Source organism: Atta colombica, unplaced genomic scaffold (assembly GCF_001594045.1).
Source record: "Atta colombica isolate Treedump-2 unplaced genomic scaffold, Acol1.0 scaffold245, whole genome shotgun sequence".
NCBI classification, from domain to species: Eukaryota; Metazoa; Arthropoda; class Insecta; order Hymenoptera; family Formicidae; genus Atta; species Atta colombica.
The window spans coordinates 294,731-307,733 of record NW_017259344.1 but is presented as its reverse complement, the minus strand read 5'-3'; the positions used below and the strand labels follow the sequence as shown (position 1 = coordinate 307,733).

Genomic DNA, 13,003 nt, shown 5'->3' with positions numbered 1-13,003 from the left:
AAAAAGCTAATATTATTTTTAGTTTGAAAGGCAGAGATATGTTCCATGCAATTCCTACAAATGAATAAAAATGCATTCAGGATTGAAAAGTTTTTTAACATTAGTGAATCAATATTTCTGAAAATCTGAATCTATCTGGGAATTTAGCAAAAACGAGGCCCTCTACCATCAATTTTATCAGTCCTCTTTTCTTTGCGAGTATACTAAACTATAAAACAAACAAGCTACTAATAAATTTAGTAGCCTGTTTTTGTAGCCCAGCAAACGAGAGTGGATTGAAATGAATTGAAATGGATTCAGATTTTCAGAAATATTGCATTTTTATTCATTTATAGGAATTGCATGGAGCATATCTCTATGCTTTTCAATCTAAAAATAATATTAGCTTTTTCTGTGCATAATAACACAATTGTGAATACAAAATTTTGAATAGGAAATGTTTTTCTAGTTTTTCAATCCAAATGCATCTAATTGAATTCAACTGAATTCAATTAAATCCAAAAAAAAATATTTGCTATTTAAAATACGTATTGGGATAGAAAAAATGTCAATCCATTTAAATTCATTCTCCTTTACTGGATTATTCTGTTTTTTTCTATTTTTAAATTTTTAAAACTAGAAAAATGAGCATTAATGTTCGTTTCCACCAATGTAGATTAACTTTAATCTCGATTTAACTTACTCTTCCTCTTTTTCTAACTCTCTTTAAAACTAGAAAAAGACGAAGAGTAAATTGAACCGATGTTAAAATTAATCTACATTGGTGAAAATCGCATAAGTGAAATAAACATCTCGCGCATGTAAGATGAATATTTCTGATCCACAATTTGTGAATGTAGCACGATTATATGAATTAAAAGCGATTTCGGCTGGAAACACTAACGTGCACTGGTGCATATCGAGACCGTTGTATACTATTAATACCTACCACCGCAGCAGTGTACGTTTCGTCAAGTGAACACGAGATTCACGAAATATGAACATTTTTCCTGTCCTGATCTATAATGCTGGTCGCGAGCGGTATGATGGTCACAAGCGTCCAATATTTGAAGAATAGTTTTGCCATTTTCGACTGTTTGCATCATTCACGATTTTCACGAGAAATCTGTTCGATTTGAGATGACCGATTTTTACTAGAAAGCCTTACAGGAAGAGGGTGACAAATTGCATCACGTGATTGCACCACATCCAATCAGGACGTCACGGGCCGACCAGTTTTCTCCAATCTCTTTCATTTTTTGGAACTTTGATTCCCATACCCAATCAAAGGACATGATGCAGTTTACCATTCTCTCCCTGTAAGGTTCTTTAATTTTCATTTTCTTCTTTGTGCTTTTTTGAGATACAAACGGCCACGTTTATTCCGATTTTATTGCGATGGCTTTCTTTTTGAATAGTACGCGTAAATATAATGTAAATACATAATAAAAACATAAATATTAAATATCAAACATAAATATTAAATGTTATAATATATTATATTATAATATTAAATATTATTGTAATATTAAATATTATATTACTATAGTTTTAATTTAATTTGCAAAATTTACTGTTTTATCGAACATTTTCGCACAACTTCTTCAATGTAATTTTTATTTTCGCTCTGTCTTTTTTTATGTTTTGTCAATATGAATTCACTTGATAACGATGATGTTAAAAAATCCATGAGTACATATAAATCACTCAAAAAATTGACGCTATAGGTTGGATATCAATTTTCAGATGAAGGCTACAGTCCACTAAGCTGTTACGAATGTTTTAAAGTATTTTTTGATAGGTCAGGTAAATTTCTTTCTTCCAATTGGTCAAGTAAAAATTTCGAAGCGTTTGTAGCATCAAGTGAATCCACACCCGAAATCAGACACTAGCGATAAAATTAATACCACGTCGCACACGCTGCTTTTCAGCGTCTCATGAAAACATTAAGCTTACTGGCTCCAACAAATTTGGGGCCACTTTGCGTACATTTGTGCGGTGTACCGAACCCAGACATTCGACACTGGCAAGGAATTGCACTAGTCAACCAGTCGAACACACCAGTTGCACCGACACCCGAAATATGCAGTCGGTGCGTTCCAGCCGAAATCGCTATAAGAAATGGTAAAAAATATATCAATTTCAAAATTTTTGATCGTTCTCGGCATAGACTCCAATATCCAAACATGTATTAATGCGTATACTTTAATCCTAGAAAAGGATTTTCGAATTTATGAAAGAAAAAAAAGTATTTCTTATACAAAAATTATACGTAAGCACGTATAATTTTTGTATAAGAAATACTTTTTTGTTGCTTATGTGATAAAACAGGAGGTTTTAAGTTTTATCATCTTAATAGTATCTCGTTGGCACAGCGTAAAACATAAAAATCAAAAAATAGTTAACATTACTGATGGATCATGGACATTGGCTAAGTAGTTCAATTTATGGACATAGAGATGCTTCAAAATAAAATAGCAGTTAAATCCCGGGCACGGCCACTCTCAGACTTCCCTGTTTTAATATAAAATGCTTGAACTGATTGATCAAAATACAGTACCATAATATAAAAGACAGGAGTATGCTCATGCGTGTAACAGCTTCAGACAATTGATCAATACTATATCAGTATATCTAAAGATAAGGATATGCGCATAATAGCTCTTGAAAATTGATCAATACGGTACCAGGATATAAAGATATGAATTACAGTATCTTCAATAAGAATCATTTTTCAATATGATTTCTTGTCGCTAAAATCAAATAACTTATGCATGATCTACAATGGGTAGTAGCAGTAATGGATTAAGGAGGCGTAGAAATCGATCATGATTGATTATTTTCTCACATTTAACTATGATTGGTCGATTTCTATATTTATTCCTTAATCCACTACTGCTACTACTTATTGTAGACCATGCATTACACTAAAAATATATAATTTCAAAGAGTAATTTCTTTATATTATTTTGTTAAAAAGTAATCGTTGCATATATGCATTGATATTAACGATATTATTCGCACTAGTTTTATATTCTCGCCACGGACGCAGAAATTGTGAAAAATATTTGTATAATGTAAGGTGATTTTATATTTTTAATAACAATTAATACTTTTTGTAAAAATGTTCACAACATTTACCTGGGAAAATACGAGGAAAATACCTGAAAACTTTCTTTGTAAAACAAAGAAGTCTCTTCATAAAACAAAGAAAATACATATAAAACTTTGTTTAAAATTCTCATCTAATTTATGATTGTATTAACGTTACTCTAATTTTAAGCGAGACTTAAAACTCTCTTTGTCCCTATCTTTTTTCGTTTTAAAATGAAAAATAGAGAGAGTTTTTTAAAATCAAAGTAACGTTGGTGCAATTGGGCTTAAGACATATTATAAGATGATTTTTGTATTTTTTTGTTTTAGATAAAATCAAGTTTAAAGAAATGTAAAGGAATTACTCATATAAAATTGTATTTAAAATTACACATAATTATACATGAGCAATTTTTTTCATTTTTCTATACTTGATTTTTTCTAAAAGAAACAATATTATTGATTTCCGGTGTTGGAACAGATATCGTTTGAAAAGTATTTATGTATAGATATAGATATTGTGTGGAAAAAGTATTTAATTATTAGTATAAATATTTTTAAATTAATTATCTCTGAGTATTGATACAAGTAGGTACAGTATAAAAGTATCTGAACAATTTAAATACTTTTTAGGTACTTTTAACAGAAAAAAAGAAAAAAATAGAAAAAGAAAAACAACAAATTGAAAAACACAAATAAACAAGTTTTATTTTATATGAAATTACTACTTATGTAGTAGGTACATACAAAAATATAATGAAAATTATATAATGAATTTATATAATGAAAATTATAATCGTACACATGTCAAAGCGATAAGCTACCATGCATTTTGTAGAATATCTTATTTTTATTTTTATTTGAATCTTTACAATTGTTCCCTTGATCTTTATTTGAAATGAAAATTTAAAGTTCTTTGATAAAGATATGAATAAAAAAAAACTTAATTTCCAATTCAGCTTAATTTTCAACTATAATATAATAGTAAAAATGTCAATCATAAAAGAGACTAAAAAAAATACTACTTACTAATGTGAGGAATTTTTCTTGTATCCGTAATAAGCTCTATATAGATCGAGCTTCGATGCTTGGAATCAATCAAGAGAGATCACATCACATGACCAGTTTTTTCTTCTTATGAGGTTTTTTTTTAATCATCATTCCACTGAATATTAACAAGAACATACTAATGATTAAAACTATTGTACTGATTTAATCTGCATAAAAGTAAAATGCAAATATTTCAAATTATAAAATACAGATTTTACTTAACAGTATAACAAACTATTGAAGATTTCAAGGTTTAATTCATTTTTATATTCATATTAAACACATATATTTATGTCAATTTATATATGTACGACATCTTTAATGTGCATCAGTACGCACTGAGTGCACCTAATTGAATTCGCTATGAAATTATCTAGGCGGTGAAGCACATAAAAATTGCACATAACACTTGCACAAAGTTGAGGTTTAAAGAAAAATGATAATTTATATAACAATCCAAAATTAAATTTCTAATATAACGACACAAAATGTATAAATACTCTTGTACCTACTTATCTAAATTTAAAAGATACTGTACAAAAGAATATTCAGGTACAAATACAGGTATAAGGATCTAGGTAATGCACTTAGATAGCTAAAGTATCTAGATACTGCATTTAGATACTTTTTTAACATACTTTTTTTAGATACTTTTATTTAACATGTTCCAACGCTGTTGATTTCTTTTTACTACGCTATAAAAGAAGCAATGATGAAATGAGTGAACAACATCTACATTAAAAACATATTTTATTTGACAACCGCTACTTTCCAACACGAACTAGTGTCGCAAGTAAACCAACGCGATTAAGTATCTTCTATATTTGTTGCGCATATTTCATAAGTACATATTTTTTTTATTTTGACGTAGTTATTTAACAGTACGTAATCAGCCCCAAATCGCGATAATATCTAACATATCGCTATCGGTTTGATCTATTTTATTAACATCGCATAGTATTCAGGAAAATTCTATTCCTTAATGAATTATACCTAAACATGCACGTCTCTGACAGTTACCAAACCCTTCGCAATATCACCTCTAGTTCAAGGCAAATTTCGCCATGGAATGATTTTCGAGATGAATATTTAGCAACGAATCAATCGTTTCTATCATGCATTGATTTGCAATCATCATTCGCAATTTCTTTTTAAATCCTTTCGTTCTGTTAAAATGCAACGCGCAATAAATGTATGCGCTATAAATTATTTATGTACAATTATGCTGCTTGAAAATGAACGATACAAGAGCATCAGAACACATTCAAAACACAAAAAGCCGCCTTATCAAAGATCCAGACTTTCGGATTATGCTTTATATCGATTATAAATATTGCTCTATTGTCTTAAATGCATCGTTAAAAATAAAGATCAAATGATATTTTGAATTAACTATTATATTGATTTAGAGATACTTAGCTACCTCGACCGATCTTTGAGTATTTCGGATCTCAGGACGGCAAAATATCTAACTCAAGCACATTCTGAGTATTCGACACTCGATCGTCGCTCTTGTGCACTAGGACATTCTTGAAGTCTCTTAGCTTTTGCGGCTGAAGAGTCGCGTTAGGATTCCTTGGAAGTGTGGCGATGGGATTAGTATTGTGATTCATGTAAGGTTTCTCGTAACGATTGATACCATTTGCTGATTCCGAATTGTGTCGTCGTTTCACCGTGGTTTCCACATTTGATTGCTTCGGTGATAAGTCCTCGAAGCACGGCACCGTTTGCATTGACACTGTGTTTCGGCAATCATTGAAAAGAGATCTGGGATTGAGAGTAACTTCGCGAGCGGATCCAAAGTGTTTGAAACCGGCGCAAATTGGTGAATTGTTCATAAAGCTACTATCGGCGGGAAGGCATGATTCAGTAATTCGTTTCTCGATTTTGATCTCGGTGACGTTCTGTCGGATTAATAAATCCGGCGCCGCTTCCGGTAGTGGCTCCTGGGAGATCGGCGGCCACTTGAGATCGCGCGCCATGTCTCGTTCAATAGCTAAAAACTTCCGTCGAGATTTATCCAAGTCATGCCAGCGATATCGCAATTTGCCAAACACGAGGTACTCTACAAACAGATACTCAACCAATAGCGCAATCACAAAATTTACTATGCCATAGCCGACCAGGATGAAGCGAAAGCCCAAATCGTCGGGCAGTATGAGTTCGAACCAATTAACCAGCCACTCGAAAGGACATATTGCGAGATAGATGGAAAAGAGACTAAGAAACACGAAAGAGGTAAGTAGGCCATAATTAGTGAAGAGGGATTTTCTATATGGCGGTCCTTTGGAGAACGCTACCGCCAAGATGATATACTGCATAGAACTGACGATAAAGACCGTGTAATTCTCTAAGCAGCTCACTTCATCCTTATCCTCGGTTACGGCAGGGTTGAATGGTTTAAACCATGACATCTGCTGCAAATGCCAGAGACTCGTGTATTGGAAAATCGCGACGATCAGAAGTTGGGTGATCAGACTGAGAATTGGTGATGTGCTGATGAGACTATTGAGCGGTGCTATTTTTACCAGTGGGCCCTCATAGGCCTCTGTGCGACCGAAAAAGAAAGCGAATATGGAAATGATGAAGAGATCGATGTACAAAAACTCGATGTCCGTCAAATTGGACTCAATGTTGTAGAGGAGCATCACCGAGATAAATTGCGTGAGTGAGTAGGCAGCCATGTATTTAAAAATGCCAAAGGAAGTCACTAATGCGGCGCGACCTTCTCGTATTACCGTCAAAACGCAGGAGATGTTGGTTTCGCGACTGGTGAAAGGCGAGGCAACGGAAGATTCCGTGTCCGACAAGGATATCCCGGTGTGCGCCGCTTTCAATGCACCGCAATCGTTAGCACCGTCTCCCACCATGGCTGCGAAAAAAGAAATTTTATGTCAAATTATTAAGATTCACAAGTTGTCTTTTTGATTCGCTGTATTTGTCATTCCGTTAACCCTCCGGAGCTGAGATAGATTTAATGAACCCACTCAATTAGGATATTCTCTATATTACACCTGCAAATTTGAATTATTGCCAAAAAATTTTGTATTCCGTTAAATGAGACGTTTGATGATTTTTTATTCGTGAATTTTACTATTACAACGTTTCTGATTCGACATCACTTTGTAATTATATATGGCTTATTAGTTCAATTACGTATATAATTGTTTTTGCATTATCAAGTAATATTTTTATAATTTATATTTTTACTTACAATAATCGCATGCAATAATAATAGATATGTATATGTTGCTAAGACTAATATTCTTATGCAACAGTACTATGCCATTGGTGGATCGCAGTAAAATCTTAAAATAAATTTAATATTTATATTTTTTATATTTACACACAGAGTCACTATAAGTCACAAAAATTCACACTCGTAAAAGTGCATCTAAATATACAAATTTTGTATCATTTTTTTTTAATAATTAAAGTATAATGTATATTTTAAAATTTAGTAAGTATTTATTAGTTTTCAAGGAAAAAATAAAAAATATTTTTCAAGAAATGATGTCCCATGGTGTCCCATACCATAAGTCATACACAAAATAATAGAATTATGTAAAAAATAACGGTAAAATTGAAAAGTATTTTCAATTAATATTATACATTCTTAGCATAGTCACTAATACAATAAAATATAATTAATAATTATTAAATAATAATAAAATAGAAAGTTATAAGAAAACAAATAACCATTAATATAAAATTTATTACGATAAAATAAAAATTAATTGCTTAAAAGTATAAACTGCCCTTTTAGTACAAATATTTTCTGTATTGTTCCGTATTGGTGATTTCATCATTAGTATTTATTGATCTATGATATCAATTATACATTTAATAAAAAACTATAAAAAATAAATGTTAGATTATTACTTGTAACGTAGTATGTTGAGAAAAGATGCGCAAAAACTTGCACCTTATCTTCATATATGTATTTTCTACAAAAACAATATTAAAACATTTTTATGCGGTTAAAAAATTACTATTGTACCACATTAATGATTGATGTTTTTCGATACAATAAAATTTAATCACTGCCACTTAGATAAAAATATAGGCAACGAAAGTAACAATCGTATTGTACAGTAATATTAATTTAAACATTCTAGATTATATTAAACAATGATCTATGATGATCCGTGATTCATGAGGCCCTTGTACAAGTGATGTCGTGCGGCTCCGTATGAAAACGACTTATAATCGGATCGATCTTAACTGTTATCACATATTTATTTTATACATGTATAAGAAGCCTAGGATTATTAAGTTCAAGAACATAAAGAAGAAGAGATTAAATAATTTTATAAGGATATACAATGCTGGATTGAAATTGATATCTCAGTGAGAAATGACAATAAAATCGATGTCGATTTGATTTGATTCTTTCAATATAAAATCGACATCGATTCCATTATCATTTCTCACTGGAATTTGGCAGGAGTTATAAGTATTCTTTAGATCTAGGTGACGTTTAGGAACTGATAGTCCATTTCACTTTCAGTATCATTAACATAAATTAAATGGGTCTTATCTAACGTGTAACTGTATGTTACAAATTTTAACGTCAGCTTCGGAAGCTTAAGGATACGCTATACATTGATTAATATAGATGTTTTTTTTTGTGTTCAGACTTACCAACATAATATCCTAAGGACTGCAGTTCTTGAACCAACTGCTGCTTCTGATCCGGCGACATTCTCGCAAAAATGGCACCGCGAGTCACCACTTTAGGAATCAATTCTGGATAATACTGCTTTATTAATGCCCACGTTTTTCCTGTCAACGCGAACGCGTACTTGTTCTTGGAATATTGCACACTGTAATTCAAACAGATCAATAAATCAATTACATTTATCTAATAATTTTAATAGATCTTGTCACATTGCTTAAGAACACAGATATATAAGATACTTACTCATCCGATAAATAATTGATATTGTTCTCCAACTTAGTATTACCGAAGGAACCGCTCTCAACAGTATCCAAACTAACCACACTGTTCAGATCGGATATTTCGCTGAGATCGGGCTGACTATTTGGTGAAGTTGGTGATGGTTGACTATCGCTCTTTGTGAAGTAAATCTGTGGTTTCATCTGATTCTGCTGATTCGTCGAGACGGCGATCACAGGCGTACCTGGCTTCACGATGTCGCAGTCTCTGGCCACTGAGAGTGCGGTCAACATATTGTCGCCCGTTACCATTACCGTCTTAATGCATGCAGTATTCAGTTCGGCGATCACCGGTGAAGTCTCGGGTTTCAATCGGTTCTCCATAATTATGAGCGCTAAGAATGTTAAATCAATCTCGGCAGCTTCACGATTTATGCGTTGCACCTTGGCGTACGGAAGACGATTCAGAGATTTGTGCGCGAGAGCGATCACTCGATATCCTTCGGATGTATATTCTTGTAAAATAGCTGTGAAATCTGGAGGAACTACAAAAAGAACAAATAGAGATGTCATTTGTATTAATAGAATTAAAACAGTAAGATTTAATGATTACGTAAGATTATATTAAATTGTAAAACTTTAAACTTAACGTGACTCTTCATTATTGCACGATAAAATACTCAAGATTGAATTCATAAGAAATGCTTGACACAAATTTATTGTGTAACCCACTCGTCTTACGAGTAGACGAAAGATCTCTTCACGTTATTCGTTATCGTCTGACAAATATTTCTTATCCTCCTCTCTATATTCCTCACCATTAGTCACTTACAAAATATAATACAACTGTAAAGACTTACTGGATTCTGCTCTTGAGAGAGTGAGGATCATCTCTGGACTACCCTTGCAGTAAAGATCATAATGATTGGCACCCAATGTCCTGGTAATCACGCTCATCCTTTGAAGACTGGATGTAAAAGGAAACTGCCGGACAATGCCTACTTCCAGTCCTTGTTCGCCCAGTTCCGTCGCAGAATCGCTAAACGCGGCATCGCATAAATTATTGAGAGATATACCGTCTACCACATCGGAAGACATGGAGTTTTGTCGACTGAGCGTATCGCCCAAATCATTGGGCAGTCTTTTAAGAAGCTTAGAGTTTTTTGCTGGCCTGACGATCGTCGGGAAAAGCATAGAAAATTTAGATGTATCAGATACATCAGGTTCCTCCAGCGTCCATCCAGTGGATTCAAACATTTTCAAATCGAGCGGGTCACCCATCAATTGATTATCGATTATGGTGAGTCCATGGCATGTAACCATGCCAATAAGAACTTCGGATAACGATAGACTAGCGATGTCCTTGATAGGTAACTGAAACTTGCCATCTGATACACTTACCACGCCCCACATATCCAAACCGTCTTCGGTTAATGTTCCAGTCTTATCGAAGCAAATGCAATCGATGGATCCCGACACGTTAATCGTTCTCGGACTCGTGCAGTATATTTTTTTCTTTTCCAATCTACGTTGCGCTACGAGACGTCCAACCGTCATGGCAGCTGGTAACGCCGGCGGAACAACAATAGTGATGAGATCTAACGCTTCCAAAGCAACATGACTACTGTCAATGCTTTTCATTACTTTTGACACGATAGTATAAATAACGCCGATGCTGGCTATGCATGCTAGTAATGTGACGAATTTATATGAGTCTTGCTCGAACTTGAAATCCACAGGTGGGGGATACATAATGGATCGCACAAGATCACCTTTGCTGGTATTGAAACCTGTTCTGATAACCACAGCTAGAACCTAATGTTACAACACAATCATTTCCATTTACACAACATTAAAATACCAATTTACAAATATAAAATTTATATGTTAAATAAGTTGACTTACCTTTTCACTACCGTAGTATCTTGTTTGAATAATTCTGGTACCGCAGAAAAGCGTATGCCTAGCATGTTCTTTGGTATTATATATCACATCATTGGAAGAAGGAACTGGTGTCTTTGTGACAGGTACTGATTCCCCCGTCAGCATAGACTCATTGAGAATGCAATTGCCAGTCAGCAGCACGGCATCGCATGGCATTAGACATCCATGAGACGGAATTACCAAAACGTCACCGGGCACCAAGCGTTCGGCCGGCACTATTGCAGTTTGGCCGATTGTACGATCTCGCATCACCGTGGCAACGTCAGATGAATGTACCGTCGATCGCAAATTATGCTGATTCTAAGATGAACAAAATTCGATCAGATTGATCATAACACGAGATATATAGAAACTATAAAAAAAAAGGAAAAGTGACTCACTCGTCGTGTTTGAAAAACTGCCATTATAATGCCGGCACTTGACATCGCGAGAATGACCATGGCGTAGTAATAATAATCGTCCGCGACCCACAAACAAAAACTAAATAATTGGAAGACGTAAAACGGGTTGAGCACTTCGAGGCATAACAATGTTAATATGCTCTTCACGGGAATCACAATCTCGTTATTGCCATAAACATTACGCCTATCGATGTAAATAGTCCAATTAATTAATTTAAACGACATTAAAATGTCATAATTGAGTTATGACTCATTTTCATTAGTGACCATTTCTATCAATATAGATTAGTTTTAATTAACTTACTCTTCATCTTTTTATAGTTTTTCAAATTAGAAAAAGATGATGAGTAAGTTGAGATTAAAGTTAATCTATATTGATGGAAATGGAAACAAAAGACACTCAAATTATATAGTTCAGCTTTTACCTCATGTACTGTTCCTGAGAACTAAGACCTTGTGCTTGATGTAATGTGGATGTTAAAACGTCGGTATCGAGGCCACGCAATTTCAAAAACTCCGATCTCTCCGGGTCCCAGACGTAAGTCAGCTTCTTGCAATTGAAAATGGTAATGGATGGCACCTCTAAAAATATTCCCTTATGTCTGAAATGCACAAACAATGACGCAAAAAAGCATACTGATTTTTACTCACGTTTGAATTGACCCCCAAAAAGATGCACAGATAACATTGCATAAGTTTCCTTTTCTTCTTTGGTGGTTATAACACTGCCATCCCATGCGTCATCCATCAGAGATTCTTCATGGAAAGATTTATTACTATAAAATAAAATAACAATTTAAAAATAAGTAAAGAATTGATCGAGGCTTGATGCCTATTTTTCTCTTTCTCTCTCTTTCTCTATATAAATTTTAAATACATCTTCTTTAATCTAATAATTTTTATATAATATCTTATATAAAAATAATAATTGCTAATATTCATTTTATTATCTTGTTTGATACATTACTAACATAACTTCCTTAGCGGTCACGTTCCTCAACTTCTTCACGTAATAACTTGTGTGTTTTCCTTGAAACTTTTCAATTAACAAAACGGTTTCTGCCTCTTCCAAAGAGCATTTTATGTGGGTGGCTTGAAGCATGAGATGCGGTACCCAATGGAATATCAGCCTCAGCAGACCTCCAGTAATGACAATCAGGAACCAGATAATAACGGTCCGTGCATGGTTTCGTCTATAACTGTAACAATAATAAGCGAAAATTAAGTGGACTGCGAGGTTTTCAAAGAGAATTCATTTATGATTACTTGACGTAATGCAAATGACATACCCATAAATTTCCATCTGGTCCTCTTCACCAGGATTAATGTAATCTACGCCATTCTTCAAGTGTAGAAGGCCATTTGCTCTGGTACCTGAAACAACGCCAAAATTGTTACAACGCGTAGCCATTTGCACGCCGAACGTCCTGGTGAATGTTCGTTCACCAATAGCGAACTTTGTATATGACTGACGCTTTCTCCGCGATGTTTCGTAAGATTCTACTTGTTATTGATATAGCAATAGACGTGCAGAATGCGGCGCGTTTCTGACGGCAATGGTACTACTGGTAGCCTTTATAACTCCGATCGCGTCAAATCACGAGGGGAATGAGAGAGAATGGAAATTGTGCGGTTAT

The 13,003-nt window shown here is 33.8% G+C and overlaps 1 protein-coding gene across 2 annotated transcripts in view; it reads right to left on the bottom strand.

Moving 5' to 3' along the window:
* Positions 1-4,914: 4,914 nt before the first annotated feature.
* Positions 4,915-13,003, bottom strand: part of LOC108688879 (probable cation-transporting ATPase 13A3) — a 15,458-nt gene continuing 7,369 nt past the window's right edge. For both annotated transcript variants that reach the window (XM_018195409.1, XM_018195408.1), the window contains exons 2-11: positions 12,656-12,740; positions 12,338-12,565; positions 12,018-12,142; positions 11,792-11,948; positions 11,346-11,550; positions 10,927-11,265; positions 9,882-10,836; positions 9,047-9,566; positions 8,767-8,948; positions 4,915-6,994 (exon numbers count right to left, since the gene is read on the bottom strand). In XM_018195409.1, coding sequence (XP_018050898.1) covers positions 5,574-6,994; positions 8,767-8,948; positions 9,047-9,566; positions 9,882-10,836; positions 10,927-11,265; positions 11,346-11,550; positions 11,792-11,948; positions 12,018-12,142; positions 12,338-12,565; positions 12,656-12,740 — 4,217 coding nt within the window. In that variant the 3' untranslated portion in view covers positions 4,915-5,573. The remainder of the gene's footprint in view (positions 6,995-8,766; positions 8,949-9,046; positions 9,567-9,881; positions 10,837-10,926; positions 11,266-11,345; positions 11,551-11,791; positions 11,949-12,017; positions 12,143-12,337; positions 12,566-12,655; positions 12,741-13,003) is intronic.